The 18,338-nt window shown below is 46.5% G+C and overlaps 1 protein-coding gene across 1 annotated transcript; it reads right to left on the bottom strand.

Moving 5' to 3' along the window:
- Positions 1 to 14,930: 14,930 nt before the first annotated feature.
- On the bottom strand, positions 14,931 to 15,992 carry ZNRF4 (zinc and ring finger 4). The gene has a single exon (XM_069086704.1). The coding sequence runs from the start codon at positions 15,990 to 15,992 to the stop codon at positions 14,931 to 14,933; it is 1,062 nt and encodes a 353-aa protein (XP_068942805.1).
- Positions 15,993 to 18,338: the final 2,346 nt, after the last annotated feature.

The raw sequence follows: 18,338 nt of genomic DNA, 5'->3' as shown, positions 1-18,338 counted from the left end.
GAGAGAGAGAGAGAGAGAGAGAGAGAGAGAGAGAGAGAGAGAGATCCCCAAGGGTGTGCAGCAGGGAGGAAAATTACCAAAGACATTAGCTAGCAGTGTAATCCTGGACAAGTCACTTAACCTCTGCTTGCCTTACTTTCCCCATTTAAAATGGGAAGAATAATATTACCTACCTACTAGAATTGTTATGAGTATAAAATGAGATATTTGTAAAGTTCTTTGCAAACCTTAAAAGTGCCACATAGATGCTTGCTATGAGAAATATTAGAGTCAGAGAACCTTAGCTTGAATCCTTTGAGCAGCTTGGTGGTGCAGTGGATAAAATGCTGAGCCTGGAGTCAGGAAGACTCATCTTCTTGAGTTCAGATCTCTCCTCTGACACTTACTAGCTGTGTGACCCTGGGCAAGTCATTTAACCTTGTCTACCTCAGTTTACTCATCAGTAAAATGAGCTGGAGAAGGAAACAGCAAACCCCTGCAGTATCTTTTCCAAGAACACCCCAAATGGGGTCACAAAGAGTTGGACATGACTGAAAAATGACTCAGCAGCAATCTGTTCCTTACTACCTGCATGACCTTGGGTAAGTCAAATGATAATTATTATTTATAGAGAGCTTTCAGGTTTATGAGTCTCCTTTCTGGGCCTGCGCTTCCTCTTTGACAGAGGATGAGTTGGAATTAAATGATCTCTAAGGTTCTTTCCAGGTAGAAATCACCCAGCATCTGACAGTTCACGTTGTTTTTCTCCTACCTATCCTATCGATCTTTTGACAAATGAGGAAACTGAAGCCAAGAGAGTGGAAGTGACTAGCTCAAGGTCACACAGGCAGTCATTGGCAGCTTTCCTGTCTCCTGAAGCAGGGCTCTTTCCTGCATCATGACGGAGTCACCCATCTTTTGCCCATCTCTTTTGTTCTGTTAGAGGTGGGGTAAGAGGAGAAGCTGCATCTTCTTGGGACCCCTCTTCATTTTTTATAAAAGATCAGACAGTTGGGAGACACTGAAGAGCAGGAATTGTCAGCTTTGTGTTATTGGGATTTGACCATCAGTCTGGTGAAACTTAGGGTCTCCTCAAAAGCACATGCTTAAATCATAAACTAAATTATACAGTATTACGAAGGTAACTCACATGCTGAGCCATGCTTATCAAAATAAACAGTATAAAATTCAAGTTCATGGAGCCCAGGTTAGAAATTCCTGCCTTCGACATCAACTTCTTCATTTTATAGGTGAAGAAATTTGAGCCCTAGGGAAGTAAGGGGATTTTCCCAAGGACACACAGCTTTCAGAGCTGAACAATCTGCCCTGATGCCCCAAAGATTTGGGTGGGCATAGCCACTTCCAAGTTTCTCTTGCCTCTTCCCAACCCCTTTCCTCCTTCCCCAACCCTTTTTCCTATTGGACCAGGGAGAGGAGGAAATTACCGGAAAACCCAGTCCTCCCTCAGGCTTGGAGAAGGGCCCTGAATGAGGCATCTTAATCTGCCTCTAAGTGGCCTGGGGTCGGCCAGAAAGGATGTGGCCTTAGGAAAGAACCTTCCTCCCTTTAATGAAGCTGCTCCCAAAAGCCCCATGCAGCCAGAGCGGCCACTGCCTCTAGTCCCCTCTTTCTTAATAACCTCAGCTGGAGAGGCTCTTTCAGTCCCCGTCAGGCCCTGCCAGGCCCTGGATCCCTTCACCCACTAAATGCCGCAAATAGAGATGGACAGGAATTAATGGTACCCATCAAAAGCTGCCTAATTTGTTGTGATGAGGGCAAATTTTGCTTCTGCAGCAGGATTTCTGTGTATTAGGGACAGCCCCTTGGAGATCTGGATTGCCTTGAAACGTTGCCAACCCACGGAAATTTCTCTCAGCCTAGCCCTCCATGATGGCGGGAGAAAAGATAAAGCAAAAGGATTGCAGAGCATTAGAGATGAAAGGTCCCTAAGATGTCATCTTGTTCACCCCCCCCCCTCATTTTATGGTAGGAGAAACTGAGGCCCATAGAAGGTAAGTAACTTGCCCAAAGTCACATAGCAAACCCAACTGAGACTGTCTAAGGTTTCCTGGCTGTCCTGGCTTCCAGGCTGGCACTCTTCCTGCTATGTACTATAAACAGATTTTCAATTCAATTAAACATATATTTTTAAAGTACCTGCTATGGGCAAGGCACTGTACTCAGCACTGGAACAGATGCAATGATAAAAAGTACCCTGGTACCTGTCCTCAGGGAGTTTGGATTCCAAAGAGGGGGATGCAATGTCCATGCCAAATATGACAGATCAAAGAGCCTTGGAGATTCAATACAACAAATACTTATCAGGGTCCCATTAAATGCCAGGCACACAGATTTAGAGCTGAAAGAGGCTTAGAGGTCATTGAGTTCAACCCTCTTCATTTTACAGGTGAGGAACCTGGGGACAGAGAAGTTAAGTGACTTGTCTGGGATCATGAAGCAAATTAGTTGAAGAGCCAGAATGTGGATCCATGGCCCCTTTGGCCCACCCCACCCTCCCCAATCCAAACCTTTTCCCATCCCATCACACAAAGAAGAGATCCAGACAAAATTTTTCTAGAATGGGAAAAACACTTTGAGCCAGGTAGGATCAGTGTAGGCTTCATGGAGAAAGGATGCCTGAACCAGGGTTGGACCAGAAGGGGTCAATTAGCAGAGAAAATGAGAGGGTCTTTTCTCTGGGCATAGAGAAGATCTTATAATATGATGCCCAGAAGCAGGACTGGGCAGGGACAGATTGGAATGTACTGAGAGCAGGCCAGTCTGGCTGTAACCAACACTCACTTATCAAGCCTCCATGAAGTGCCAAGCACTGGGCTGAGCACTGGAGTTACAAAGGCTTAAGTGAAGCAGTCTCTGCTCTCAAGGAGCTTACAATCTATTCAGGAGCAGTGTATGCACATACAGACATACAAAAAGGCACAAAAGTTGAGTGAAATATGACTGAAAACATTGGTTGGAGGTAGGTCGGGGATGGGATGGTAGGAAAAAGGTTGTGAAATGATCTCAACATCTCTGCTCCTGCCTGCTGCTGGGCCTTTCCTTGGAGGCCTCTGACCTCTTCTGAGCTGCACCCTGGGCTGCATTGAAGAGGACAGGAAGCTAAGTCTGGGGCCCAGAACTGACACTCACTAACTCTGCACATTTCTGTCATTCTGGATGGTTCAAATCTCTAAGGCCCTGAATCTCTTGATTGTTGGACCTAGAAGGCTTAGAACATAGAATTTTAGAGCCGGAAGGGTTCTTAAAGACCACCTAATAACCCCTCCCCATATTCTAAATGAGGAAACTGCAGAGGGCCCTCCATGGGGGAGATGTAGGCTTAGCAGTTCTTGTGAAGGTTACAGTGACAGAATAAGAACCAGGAGACCTTTACATAATGATGTATATAATACTTTGAAAATATGGGACAGCTAGGTGTTGCAGTGGACAGAATCTGGCCTCAGACACTAGCTGTGTGACCGTGAGTAAGTCACTTGACCCAACTGCATGGAAGGAAGGAAGGAAGGAAGGAAGGAAGGAAGGAAGGAAGGAAGGAAGGAAGGAAGGAAGGAAGGAAGGAAGGGAGGGAGGGGGAGAGGGAGGGAGGGAGGGGAAGAGGGAGGGAGGAAGGAAAATAGGAAGGAAGGGAGGGAGGGAGGGGGAGAAGGAGGGAGGAAGGAAAGAAGGGAGGAAGGGAGGGAGGGGGAGAGGGAGGGAGGAAGGAAAAAAGGAAGGAAGGGAGGGAGGGGGAGAAGGAGGGAGGAAGGAAAGAAGGGAGGGAGGGGGAGAGGGAAGGAGGAAGGAAAGAAGGAAGGAAGGGAGGGAAGGAGGAAGGAAAGAAGGGAGGGAGGGAGGAAGGAAAGAAGGAAATATAATGACCAAGAAGAAGAACAAATACATTTCCTTCCCTCCTATGAAAAGATGGGGAATGGGACTGTGCATACATCACTAGACTCATTTGGGGAGTTGGTTAGTTCTTTGATCTCCTTTTTGTCTCTTTTATTCTTTGTTACAAAAGATGGCTTGCTGGGGAGGGGAGAGGGATATCTTTGGAAATAAAAGTGTTGGGGGAAAAAACAAAAAAATATGAATCAAAATCTTTTTGAAAGGTAGGAAAAAGAAAAGAATGGGGCATTTAGGGGATTTATTAGACTGAGTTAACATGAATCAACAGTGAGATGTGGCAGCTCCAAAGCTAACCTGATGCTGGGCTGCAGTAACAGAGGCAGAGTATCCAGAAGGAGGGATTTGAGAGCCATCAACCCTGTCTTCTGGCTTAGTCAGTCCATATCTTGAATGTGGTGTTCAGTTCCAGGTGCCATGTTTTAGGAAAGATATTGACAAAGTACAGTGGGTCAGAGGTGGGGTTGCTGAGAGTGGTGACCATGATTCTGAGAGATCTGGAGACTGCACCATATTACTAATGGGTTGAAGGAACTGGGAATGTTTAGTCTAGAGAAGAGAAGACTGAGGGGTGCCCTGAAGTATCTTTCTTATCTACATTAAGATGTATTCTGTTCAGTCCCAGAGGTAATAAGTAGAAGCTGGTTTAAGATCCTTGTAAAGAAAACTTCTCCACCATTAGGGTTTTCCAGAAGTGGAATGGGGTGTCTGACGTAGGGAGTTCCTCAATCCTTGGGGTCTTCAAGTAAAGTCTGCCTTACCTCCAATGTCATGGAGGAGTTTCCTGCTCAGATGATGGTTAAATACCTCTGAAGTTCCTTCCAGTTCTGAGATACTGTGATTATGAAACTGACACCCAGAGATGTCAAGTGACTTGCCCAAAGTCACACACAAAGGTGGAGCTAGACCACAAACTCAGGTCTGCTGTCTCCCAGACCCAGGGTCAGTTCCTTCCTCTCTGCACCCTCCTGATACCACAGGTCTCATAATCTGTTCTATTTATTTATTTATTTAGTTTTAGTTTTCAACATTCATTTTATAAGATTTTGAGTTCTAAATATCCCCCCCCTCTCTCTTCTCCCTTCTCCAAGCATGCAATCTGATATGGGCTATACATGTACAACCATATTAAATGTATTTCCACATTAGTCATGTTGTTAAGAAGAATCAGAACAAAAGGGAAAAAACATGAGAAAGGAAAGAAAAAGAAAATATTATGCTTCAATCTAAATTCAGACTCCATAGTTCTTTCCCTGGATGTAGATAGCATTTTCCATCATGAGTCTTTTGGAACTGTCTTGGATCGTTGTATTGTTGAGAAGAGCTAAGTCTATCATAGTCAATCATCACACAATGTTGCTGTTACTGTGTACAATGTTCTCCTGTTTCTGCTCACTCGTGATCTGTTCTAATGGTCAATTTGGAAAACTGGTCATTTGAGGAAAGAATGTGAGAAGACAGAGGGGAGAAAGAGTGGGAGAGAAAATGAGGGATGTGGTGAAAGAATCAGAGAGAGAGAGAGAGGGAAAGGATAGAAGACAAAGTGAAGGGCTGAAACCAAAGAGTGAAAAAAGAAAGGAAGATGAAAAAAATTGGAGAAAGTATAACGAGAACCAGAGATGGAGGTAAGGACAACAAGGAAGGGAGGGCCATAGGAAATTCAGAGAACTCTTCTGAGACCTTTTAAATCTATCTAATCCAGGAGTCACTCGCCCCATCATTCAGCCTCAAGTGAAACACCTACAGTGACAGGGAACTCCCTCCTCTCACATCAGTCAACTCCATTCTGAGAGCCAGAAGGAATCTTATACATCAATGCTCCCATAACACAGATGAGAAGAGGTCTACAGGAGAAGTGATTTCATAAGATCATTGTCATAGATTTAGGACCAGAAGGGACCTTAGAGGCCATTGATTTTGGTTAAGTGACTTCCGTTTGCCCAGTAGTCTAGAACTCTAGGAGATTGTCAGGAGGGGCCAAGGGAAGTAACCAGCCCCTGTTTTCCTGGCTCCCAGTTCAGGTCTTTTCTCATTACTCTGTGTTGCTGAAGGAGAATGATGGGAGTCAAATGACTGATAATTTCAAAAAGCAGTGTTCATATGACAATAAATACAACAGCGCATTCCCTGGTCTCCTCCTGTAGGCAGAGCACACAGTTCCATTCTGGAATTGGAAGAGAAATTTTAGATGAGATACATTCTCATTGGAGAGGTGTTGGGGAATAGGAAACAAAGCATTGGACTTGAAGTCAAGGATTGTTGTTGTTCAGTTGGTCCTACTCTTTGTGACCCTGTGGACCACATAGTATGCCAATGTTGTCTGTGGAACTTTTTTGGCAAGGATACTTCCATGGTTTGCTATTTTCTTCTACAGTTGATTAAGCCAAAAAAGGTTAAGTGACTTTTCCAAGGTAACACAGCTAGTGTCTGAGGCTAGGTTTGAACTCAGGTCTTCCTGACTCCAGCTTCAGGGCTCTATCCACTGAGCCATCTAGCTGCCTCAGGAGTCAAGAATACTTAGGTTCAAATTAATAAAGACCAAAAAAAAAAAAAGAATACTTAGGTTTAAATTCTTCTTTAGACACTTCTTAGTTGTGTGATCCTAGGCAAGTCATCTAATCTTTCTGTGACAGAGTTTCTTCATTAGTAAAATAAGGAGGTGGGGCTCAATGGCTTTTAAGGTTTGTTTTAGCTCTATAATCCTATGATTGTATGATTTCCTGCCTCCATACAGTTCATAGTTTAGTCAGGGGACTAAAAAAGGCAAATGACCACAATACACATTTTACATCAGAGAGATAGAAAATGCTTTGGGAGGTTTGAGGAGGAAATGCTACATAGACTAAAGTAAGACTTCCTAGAAGAGGCAGGATTTGAATTGTATTTTAAAAGGGGCCTAGAAATTCAATAGGAAGAGAGAAGGGAGAGTATTCTAGGCATAGCAAAATATTCTGAGCAAAAAACATGGTGGAGGTGGGAGAATATGGGGCGTTTGCAGAGGGGAGAGAAGGAGTACTCCAATTGGGTTGGTTTGTCAAGTACATTTGGAGTATACTGAAATAAAACTGGGAAGGTGGGGGTCCGGGCAGACTGGGGAGTCCATTGAATGCCAGCAGGGGAGTTCAAACTTCAGTCACTAAGGAGTCACTGAAGATTTTTGAGCAGTAAGTCATGTAATAAGAAAGATTTCACCACCACCACCACCACCATCATCATCATAGCTAGCATTTCTATGGTACTGGAGGGTTTGTGAAGTACTTTCCAAATATTATTTCATTGGATCCTCACAGCAACACTGGGAGGTAGGGGCCATTATTACTCCCATTTTACAAATGAGAAGACTGAGACAGGTGGGTTAAGTGATTGCCCAGGGTCACATGGTTGGTAAGTGTCTGAGGTGAGATTTGAACTCAATTCTTCCTGATGCCAGGTCCAGCACTCTATCCACTGTGTTACCTAACCGTTATGGGGAAGTCATTGGAGGAAAGAGAGAAGGTTGGCAGGAAGATGTGCAAGTAGCTGCAAGATTAAAAAAAAAAAAAGCATTGGGTCTGCAGGTGGAGCTAGATTCAAATCTCAACTCTGAAGTATACCACCTGTGTGATTTGGGGCAAGTTCCTTTCCTTCTCTGGACGCCATTTGAGAGATGAGGTTTAGAGGTTACCTGTAAGGATCCTTCTAGCTCTGGCTCCATGAGCCCACAATCTCAGTTCATGCAGTCTGGCAGGCTGGTAGATGGGAATATAGAAAGTGATTAGAGATATAATTGATGTGATTTGGCAACTGGCTGCACAGGAAAGAAGCAGAGTCAAAAATAACAGTAAGGTTATCAACATAGGAGATGGGAGTGAAAGGGAGTCAGTAGGGAGGGAAATTGGGAAGAAGCTCAGAGTTAGAGAGGAAATAAGCTCAATTTCAGATGTGTTGACTTGTGGCTGCCATTGGGACATCCACACAGAGATGTCCTGCAGTCAGCTGGAAGTGTGGGCTTGCAGCTCCGAGGGAGGGCAGGGTTAGACATACACTACTCCACTTGAGGTGGTAACTGAAGAAATGGGAATGGAGAAGATTGCCAAGGGAGAGAGTTTATAACAAGAAGACCCTTGGGGAAGCACCACATGAAAGGAGAGAATCACAGTTACTCAGAGTTGGAAGGAATTCCAGAAGGTCTGAAGTCCCGTTAGTAGGTGGAGGGAAGGGAAAAAAGGAAGGGGAAGGGAACAAGTATTTATTAAATTCTCCAGCTGTCCAGATTCTGTAATCTGCCCCTCCCCTCTTCTCATCTCTGCTCCTCTCCCCTTACCCCAGAGGTTGTTTTGCCCAAAGGAAGGTGTATTTTCATGGCCAAAAGCTTGAGGTTTACTGGCTAGATTTCTTTCTCAAAGACCAAGCCTTAAATCCAATTCGCTCTGGATCTCCTGGATGGGACGGCCATAGATCCCTGCCCAAGCACCACTTAATGGTTATTTTGGGGGGAGCCCTCCCATCTCAGAGTGAATATGAATAGTAACTGTTTCTCTTTTAGCCAGCAATCCTGAGGATTTTCCCCTCCCAGTTTGATTTTTTTTATTAAAGGGGCCATCCTTTGACTCACTTCTCAAAGAGGCCTATTCACTTCTTCTCTCAAACAGAGAAACTGAAAAGGCCTTAGCTTAAAAAGGCCAAGGACTCCCACTGCATCCTCTAGTCATCCTGACCGATATCGGGCCCCTGGACCCAGATGGCTCCAGAGGAGAAAGTGAGGCTGGTGACCTTGCACAGCCCTGCCTCACTTAAATCCAAGTCAATTGCAAGTCATGTCATCATCTCCCTGATGTCATGGTCCTCTTCAAAAACAGAAGACAAACCACAACAACTATGTGCCAAACACTCTGCTAAATATTTTGCAACTATCATCTTCTTTATAACTTATGTAGCAGAAGGTCATCAAGCTTTTGCTTGGAGCCCTCCATTTAAGAGGAACATTTGAGGTAGCCCATTCCCCTTCTAGATAAATTTGATTGAAAAAAAAATTGTCTATAACTCAAGCCAAATTCTGTTTCTCTCCAACTTCCCCCACTGCTCCTAGTTATTTCTTTGGAGACCAAGCAGAACAAGTCAATTCCTTCTTCTGTGTTAAAGTTTTTCAAGAATTTAAAGATAGCTATCATGCCTTCTCTTCTCTAAACTAGATATCCCAGCTTCCTTCAACCATTCCTCATACGACATGGACTCAAGGCCCTTTGCCATCATGGTTGCCGTCCTTTGAACTTGTTGTTCAGTTATTTTAGTCCTGTCCAACTCTTTGTGACCTCATTTGAGATTTTCTTGGCAAAGATAGTGGAGTGGTGTGCCATTTTTTCTTTCTCCAACTCATTTTACAGATAAGGAAACCAAGACAAACAGGGTTAAGTGCCCATGGTCACATAGCTAGTGAGTGTCTGAGGCCAGATTGGAACTCATGAAGATGTGTTCATGATTCCAAGTCCAATGCTATATTCACTGAACCACACAGTTGCCCCTCCTTTGGATACTCTTTAGCTTATCAATAATGTGGCACCCAAAACTGAACACAACACCGTATGTGCTTTGACCAGGGTAGAATACAGAGGAACTATTCCCTCCCTAGACCTAAACACCAAAATTCTAATGGAGCCCAACACTGTATTAGATTTATCATCTATAACATTTCACAGCTGACTCATATTCAACGTGTATTCTACTGATACTTCCAGATCTTTAAAAAAAACAAACATGAACTGCTATGTTACTGTATCTCTTCTACTTTGTAACTTGTGACATTGATTGCTTGAACCCAAGTGTGAGAATTTACTTTTTTTTTTACTGAATTTCATCTTACTCTAATCAGCAAATCTTGTAGCTTATCAAGATTGTATTGGATCTTGACTGCCCTCCAGTGTGTTAATTATCTCTCTCAGCTCTGTGTTCTCCACAAATTAGCTGCCTATGCTATCTATGCCTTAATCTAAGTCACAGATAAAAATATGTAACAGCATAGGGTCAAGTAAAAAGCCCTGGTATATTCCACGGGAGATTTCCTTCCAAACTAACATTGAGCTTTTAATGACTATTCTTTGGGTCCAATCACTCAACCTGCTCCAAATCTACCTAGGCATCCTATTAGCTAGATGATCTAACTTTTGCAGTATGAATAGCACTAAAGACTTTGCTAGATGCTTTGCTGAGATCTGGGGAAACTTCTGTTGCATTCCCCTGAGAAAATGAAGAGCCAGTAGATGATACAAAGGAGTGGTCAGAAAGATAGCTGGAAAGCCAGGAAAAGGACGTGTCCCTGAAGCTGAGAGAGAAGAGAATATCCAGAAGTAATTTGGGATTTGTCTGTTTTTTCCAGTCATGTCCAATTCTTCATGATCCTATTTGGGGTTTTCTTGGCAAAGATACTGGACTAGTTTGCCATTTCCTTCTCCAGTTCATTTTACAAATGAGGAGACTGAGGCAAATAGGATTAAGTAACTCACCCAGGGTCATACAACTAGTAAGTGTCCGAAGCCACATTTGAACTCGTGAAGATAAGTCTTTCTGACCCCAAGCCTAGCGTTGTATCCACTGGGACACCTGGGAGGGGAAGTCAAAAGTGTCAAAAATCTGTACAGAGGTTAAGGAAGAGGAGGACTAGTAAAGTCCTTTGGCTTCTAATAATTAGAAGAAGATAGATGATGGATCACTTTGGAAAATACAACTTCAGTGGTGGGGTGGGGGAGAGATATTAAAGGCCTATCAGGAAGTGGAGGCCTTAGGTAGAAGGTAGTTTTTCCCCATCATTTTGCAGGGAGGGGAGCAAAAAAATGGGAAGGTGTCTGGATGGGGGTGGGGGGACGACCGAGGGAAGGCTCTTTTAAGATTATAGAAATGGGAGCATGTGTGGAGGCAGATGGAAAGGCAACAGGGGTAAAGGAGAGGAGGGAAAGATGAGAGAGTGAGGGGATGGCCATTGGAGTAATGAATGATAGCACATTGAAGTTTGAAAAGCAATTCATATATATGTGTGTATATGTATGTGTATGTATATACATATATGTCTACATGTGTGTATATACGTGTGTGTTCCCTGGGAGGTAGGTACTATTATCATCTCCCCTCCTTTACATATGAGTAAAATGCAGCCCAGAGACTTGACCAGGGCCACACAGCTCATAGGTGTCTAAAGCAAGATTCAACCTGAGAGTTTCATGATTCCAAGTCCAAAACTCCATGCACTGAGTCACCCAGCTGCCTAAGGTCCTGGGGGAGGCACAAGGAAATGGGAACATATGCAGAAATCATTCTAGTGGAAAGGGCACTGTCTTAAAAATTAGAAGACCTAGATAGTGGGAGGTGAAATAAAGGGAGGGCAGAGATTAGGGGGAGGGAGGGGCAGAGAGGGAGTCCAAAGGGCTCTAGAGGGCAGAAGGTCCAGAGGGTAGGGAGGTACAATGGTAAGAGCACTGGCATCAGACTCTGGAGACCTAAGCAGGAGTCTCAGCTCTGATACTTATTAGCTCTGAAACCCAGGACAAAGCATCTTTCAGAGTCTCACTTTTCACATCTGCAAAACGGAAATAAGGACAATAGCAGAATCTACCTCTCTGGCTTCTTTGAGTGGTCTGGAAAAGCACAGTTATCAATGTGAATTGTAAAAGCAGCTCTGAAGAGGGGAGAGAATTCACCCCTGCTGAGCTGGGCTGGATTGGGCTGGGCTGGGCTGGGCTGGGCCCAGCCTTTTTCCTGCTGAGGTCTGGGGGCCTCTGAGCTGTGAAGGCTGGAAGGATTCTGCATTGGCTGAGAGGAGCTGCCAGGGAGATGAGCAGAGGGGGGAAAAGAGGCCCATCAGAGGCTGGGAGGACAGAGCGAACCTTCCCTCTCCTCCACCTCCCAAACACCCCCTCCCACCCCTCCACTGTGGCCTTGGGGCTGAAGCTGGAATTAGGTGGGATTAGAGCCTGAAATGCCTGTTGGCTTGTTCCTTCTGCTAGGTCCCAAGGAGAATCCCAGAATTACAATTAGCCATCAGATAAACAGACTTAATGGAAAGGGGCTGCAGAGCTAATGGGCTCCACAAACATTCAGCTGGTGCTTGGGGAGACCTGAGATTTGCTGGGCTCCAAGAAAGAGGGTAGGGAAGACAGGCACCCGGTGATGGAGGCGGCTGGGACAGCCACACAAGGTAAAGCCACTGGCCTTAGGGTCCTCACAGAGAACCACAGAGCATCAGACCTGGATGGAACCTTAGAATGCAGTGTAAATCTGAGATGGTCAGAGCTGGGAGGGGCCTTAGAATACACATGTCTGAACTGAAGGACCTTAGGGTACACAATGTCAGAGCTGGGAGGGGCCTTAGAACAAGGGATGTCAGAGCTAGGGTGACCCTGGAACATAGAATGTCAGAGCTAGGAGGGGCCTTAGAATGAGGACCAGAATGTCAGACTAAGACTGGCCCATCTAATCTACCTCCCTCATTTTATAAATGGGGAAACTGAGGTTCAGATTGGGGAAGGGACTCGGAGGTCACAAGTATCATCTAGCATCAGAGCCAAAACTAGTTCTCAGGTCTCCTGACTCCCAACCAGAGATCCACCAGCCTATTGCTAAGTCCCTGCGTATGAGTTGTTCCTGTGACTAAGGCCACTGTGTCTCTAGAAGGCCTGAGAGAATGCAAACCTATCAGTGCCCTGACAGAGCTGGGCTTGCATGGCATTGACAATGCCTCTGTCATGATTCAAGTGGTGAAGCTCCTTCCCCATCAGTGCTACTTTTCCCTTGCTCTGTTCTTTGGAGGGAGGGTTGGGGGAGGGCATGAGCTGGACCTTAGAGGCAGCGTTGTGGCCTAGCAAAGAGAACTGGGCTCAGAACCAAGATGGGGGCTCCTGCCAATCTTGCTTTATTGTCCTCCTCTCTGGGCCCCAGAATCTCAGAGCCAGGAAGGACCTCCTAGTCACTAGTCAGGACTTGCACATTAGACTATCAGGTTTCTAAGACCCCTCAATGCCCTGACATTGTATATGCTGTTTTTCAGACTGACATTTAGCATTAGTTCTTTGGGGCACTAGAGTTCTTTGTTCTTTTGTTCTAAGAGTCCTTCTATCCCTGACATTCCATGTTCTGAAGCCCCTCCTAGTACAGACATTCTATGGTCTGAGGTTAGTTGACATTGTGTGTTCTGCGATCCCCATAGCTTTGAGATTTTAAGCATTAAAAGCCCTCACCCTCTGCCCAGTTCTGACATCCTATGTTCTAAGGGTTTTCTTGACTCTGACATTCAATGACAGCCTATAACTTTGACATTCTATTCTAAGATATAGTGTATCCTAAGGTCCCCTCAACGCAGGTATGTGTGTTCTAAGGTTCCCCCCAGCTTTGACATTCTGGGTTCTAAGTATCTTCCCAGCTCTGATATTCTGGGTTTTAAGATGCCCCCAGTTCTGACGTTCCATGTTCTAAGATCACTCCAGTTCTGATATTCTATGTTCTAAGATTTTCCCCTTCTCAGCTCTGATGGTCTCTGTTCTAAGCACCTTCCCAGTTCTGACATTTCATATTCTAAGATCACTCCAGCTCTGATATCTGTTTTAAGGCTCTCCCACTCCCAGCTCTAATAATCTCTATTCTAAGCTCCTTCCTATCTCTGACATTCTACATTCTCTGACAGAATGCAAGTGTAGTAATTCATTGATATTCAGCAAACCTTTATTAAAGCGTGTGCTAGGGTCAGGGCTCTCCCTGGGCTGGGTTCTGACAAGGGCACAAGCAGCAGCTCACATCCCTCACCCTCAGGGTGTTCTTTGGCTTGTAGGCATAAGACATATGGGGACTGGGTAACTGTAATAAACAGGGCGGTCAGAGTGGGAGATGCGTCAGTTTCTAAGACTTGTAAGCTAATCAGTCTCCTATTTAATAGCTACTTATCTCCTTCTGTACTGGAATGAGGGGCAGCATGTAGAATTCAGAGGGACCTTAGATTATGGAGTACACCTAGGTCTCATTCAACAAAAGAGGAAGGACCCTTGGAATATGGTATCACAGAATGCTGGATTTGGTGCCAGAGAAAGGGGTTCAAATACTGGGTCTGATCTGTCCCTTCCCCTCCAGATCTGCATTCCACGACCCATAAACCCCTGGGGAAGCCATCTGGGAACTACTCCCTCACCACCCCCCACCCCTGACTCAGACATGAGGGAATCCTTGACAGAAGGCCCTGCTTGGTGCCCCCTTTGTTCACCTGGAAGAGCCAGTCATCGAATTTAAGGGCTGGAAGGGATTTCATTGTCCCAATGGTCTAACATATACTTGAAAACAATGCCTATTTTAGCATACCTGAGAAGCTGTCATTCAGACCTCTCCCCAAGAGGAACCCATCCTCTTTGCAAGAAGCCTGATTTGACCTCCTCCCCAAGCTTCACTCGCCTTTGCACCTTCCAGCCGTTGCTCTCATGCATCACATGGCACCTCCAGAAGAGATATTGCATGTCTTTGGAGGGAATTCATGGCACCATGTGTGGTGCAGTGGATGAGAAGCAATGAGGGGTTCAGGTGGCCTTGGGATGAACACTCTTTGTGTTGGTCACCACTTGTGTAGCCTTCGCTGGGTCACTCCCTGGCTCTAGGCCTCAGTTTCCCCCCACTTGTAAAATGAAAGGGTTGGGTTGGGTTGGAAAGTCACCCCCAGTTCTAGATTCTACAATGCTATGAGGGCACAAGCCTCTCCTGCTTGGGCAGTTAGAGGTTCAACAAAAAACACGGGGGAAGATAAGGTCAGAGGAAACCTGCCCAGGCAGGGCTTCAACTAGATGTCCAGAGAACCTGCATGATTCCAAATGCATTTTATTGTCTGCAGCCTATAAAGTTCTGCATTTCCAAACAGGTACTGCAGCATCTGGGCTTCTCTACTGAGGCAAGCCAAACTATGCCAGACATAAGTACACGGTGACACTCAGCCAGGTTCTAGAAAGCAGCCAACACAGCCGGCTTACTGGGAAAAGGATAGATGGAGGTGTGGAGAAAGAGGAAGGGAAGAGCCAAGTGTCGGGCAAGAGGCCTGAGAGGAGCACTTCTCAGGGCAGGGAGGGCTCCCTCCCAGGTTCCCCCTCAGGCTCTGAGTCTTCTGTCCTGTGGCTGGAGCTGTCTGCGTGGGAGGGCACTTGCCGCACGAGGGTCAGTACTTCTGTTGCCCAGTGGTCCAGCCGGGACCTCACTGACTCGTCCCCGCTGAGGCTCTCTGGGCTGGAGTCAGAGCCTTCCTTGGCACTGCCCACAGATTGCTTACAGACAGGGCAGGTCCTGCGAAGGGTCTGGGAGAACCAGGGGTCAATGCATTTGCAGTGGTAGACGTGAGTACAAGGGAGGGCCTTCAGCCGGTCACCCTCCTCGTACTCATCCAAGCAGATGGCACAGACATCACTCTGGTGGATGAAGGCACGCATGTGCGTCTTCTTCCGGCTGGGGTTCTTGGCCACGGTGCCTCTCTCCCGCCACTGCCACCAGTACAGCCAGACCCTCCTGAGGATGAGCAATGTGGACATCAGCAGGATCACTGTGCGACCCAGCACCCAAGAGACAGACAGGACGGGGTGGCAGTCAAGCTTGGTGTAGTGGTGGTGGTTGGGTAAGAGAACGACATGGGCATCCTTGTTGCCACACAGGATGACCCGGAGGTCCTTGGACGTGGCCTCACTGACAAAGACTGATGGGATCTCGATCTGTTGCCGGATGTCATCATATACGTGCACCATGTTGACCAGGTCATTGGAGTGGACATTGTACACAATGACTGCCTGGTAGCCAGCCTGCTGGGCATGAAGGACCTTGAGGTCAAAGGTGCAATCAAAGTGGCGGACCAGAGCAATGGAGCCAAGGGAGTGGTTGGATATCATTGGACCCTCAATGGGCTGGCAAGCATTGGGTGGCCGGGCCTCAATCAGGTACCCTCGAACGCCATCCTCGGACAGGGGAGCCCCAAACAGAGCCGGTGCATCACTGAAGTCCACAGTGCTGGCACTGTCATTGGTTACTGCCCGGACCAGGGCCTTGCTGGCTGGCAGCTCCAGGAGCAAAAAAATGAATACCATGGGCCTCAGGCAGTGGAAGGCCATACCCCATGTCCTTACTGCCCCCATGGCTGGGGGGTTGTGTCGTGGAGGGGTCTGGATGGGGTCCCACTCACCCCGTGCTGACTCACACTTAGTGATACTGTTTGAAGTGGTGGGGCTTGAGTGGGGGCCCAGGTTCTTGTCAGAGGGTGACTAGGGTTCTGGAGATATACTTACATCTCCTGTTCATTGGCAGGAGCCTCAGTTGGCTAGATATGAGTGGGGCCACAGTATCCAGGGGGCCATAACAGGAACAGGGGGCCTTAGGAGAGGGGTCCTCCCAGAAAGATGAAGCAAAGCCTGGAGTCAAGAGAGAGTGAACAGCTTCACACAAGAGTCACTGACCCCTGGGGACTCAGGGGAAGGGGCATCCCACCTTCTGAAGGCCCTCCTTTGCATCCACTGGCTGCCTGCTCCTGCCAGGTAATTCTCAGCCTTTCCCCCTACCCTTTGGGGGCCCTGTCTGCTGGGGGAAGTGAATGATTCTAGAATCCTTCTGGCCCTCATTGTGACATCACTAATCACAGCCCCCACTCCTCTCCCCCTCCCCCAGAACACACGAGCTATCTGGGTAGCCTGCCAGGCTTCATACACATCCCGCCTTCATCTCCCTGCCTCTCTCTGGCCCAGTTCCCATCTCTCCATTGCTACCCACCCCCCCCTTCCCAGCCCTTCCTCTGCACTTTCTTTTCCTAGTATGAGTCCCTGAATAGCAGTAGCAGCAGATACTAGGGGGAGGGAGGTAGGCCTGGACCCTGTTTGAGTGACTGAGAGGCCAAGCTTGGTTTTTCCGTAAAAAGAGATTCAGGAAAAGCCCCACTTTGGGACCTTCCAATGGCTTCCAACTTCTTCCCCAGGCTCTGGGGCCCTGGGGATGGGCCTTGGCAGCCAGAATCAACCTGCTGAGGTTGGAGGTAGGAATGGGAGGAGGAAGAATTCCAGGCTGCTACATACACACTGGCATCTTCTGACATGTTAAAGGGGAGGGCCTACCAGCTACTGGGCCTTTCTCAAAGATCTCCTCCTAGGACCTGGGCTCAAATTCTTGCTACTACCCTGCACTTCCATCAATAGCCAACACCAGAACAAAACTGCTGTCTCCTAAAGGCTTCAGAGCTGGAACCCAGCAGGGTGCCAAGAGCTCTGCACTAGCTGAGTTTCTGATTTGGTTGGGGCCTGGGTTCAGCTCAGATGCCATCTTCTTCCCCCATGAGGCTTTTTTTCTCTGTTAGTTCTCTTTCTCTCCCTCTCTCTTCCCCTTCTTCCCTCTCCCCCCCCCCAACTGCTTTGTGGCTTTTTTTTTTCTCTCATGCTCTCCAAAGAAATGTAAGCTCCCTGAGGGCACGGATTGTTTTTCATTTCTACCTTTGCATCCCTAGCACACAGTATACATTTAACATTTAATAAATGCCAGCTGACTAGAAGAGAATAGGCTAAAGAGAAGAGTAGAATGAAATAAATTACACTAAAATAGAACATATTAGAATAGACTAGACAAGACAAATTGAATAGAATGGAATAGAACAGATTGGTCTAGACTAGACTAGAATAGATTAAAATAGCCTAGAACAGATTAGAATGGACTAGAGCCTACTGACAGAGGAAAGAGCCTGCCCTCCATACTGGGATGTAGCCTGGGGTGTCTCTCTCTACCCCTGCACCTCCACCCCCTGGTGCTCCTAATTCTTCAGCGCAAGTGGACAGACAGGCTATTGGAAGGAAAGGAACCTACCAAGGAGGGAAACTGGAAGAAACCAGCATTGTAAATTTGGGTTTGAAGTCCTGCTATCTATGTTCAATTCACTTACTCTCTATGTGACCTCCTCTTTTGGCCTCAGTTTCCCCATTTGAAAAGTATATGGGGTGGGGGGGATTCCTAAAGTTGTTCCTAACTCTGATATTCTGTGATTCTTTGGAAGGAAGACAGGTTGATATACCTGGCTTCAGAAATAGGAGCAGAGATCCTGGAATATAGCAGGTGGTTATAGGTGGCAGAGACAGCTTCCCTTCTTCCTATCCTCCTTCCTGATGGAAGTGGCTGCGTCCAGATTCCAGAAGAAGGTCCCTGCTGCCCCTTTGGAAGTCAGTATCAGAGTCATCATGGGAGAGGTCCAGACCCAAAAATCTATGAGCTCTGGATCTGGCCCCCTAAGCCTCCCTGTCCAGAGGAGATCTCCTTTATTCCCTGTATCATGTGCCCTGGGATCTCCGGCACAGAAAAACTAGACTGGATAGATAGAAAGACATTTACCCATCACTTTGAAATTTATATTAGTGCTTTACATTTATATAAAGTGCTTTACATGTGTTGTTTCATTCTGGCCTCAGAACAATCTTATCAGATGGTATTAACCCAACCTAACAGATGAAGAT

This window comes from Petaurus breviceps, unplaced genomic scaffold (assembly GCF_028583685.1).
Source record: "Petaurus breviceps papuanus isolate PSGF00001 unplaced genomic scaffold, PetGlider_PUasm1.0 180, whole genome shotgun sequence".
Taxonomy (NCBI): domain Eukaryota; kingdom Metazoa; phylum Chordata; class Mammalia; order Diprotodontia; family Petauridae; genus Petaurus; species Petaurus breviceps.
This window is presented reverse-complemented; position numbering and strand designations above follow the sequence as displayed.

Bases quoted from the DNA above. Each gene is read 5' to 3' on its own strand.
- ZNRF4 (XM_069086704.1), bottom strand. From the start codon at position 15,992: ATGGGGGCAGTAAGGACATGGGGTATGGCCTTCCACTGCCTGAGGCCC.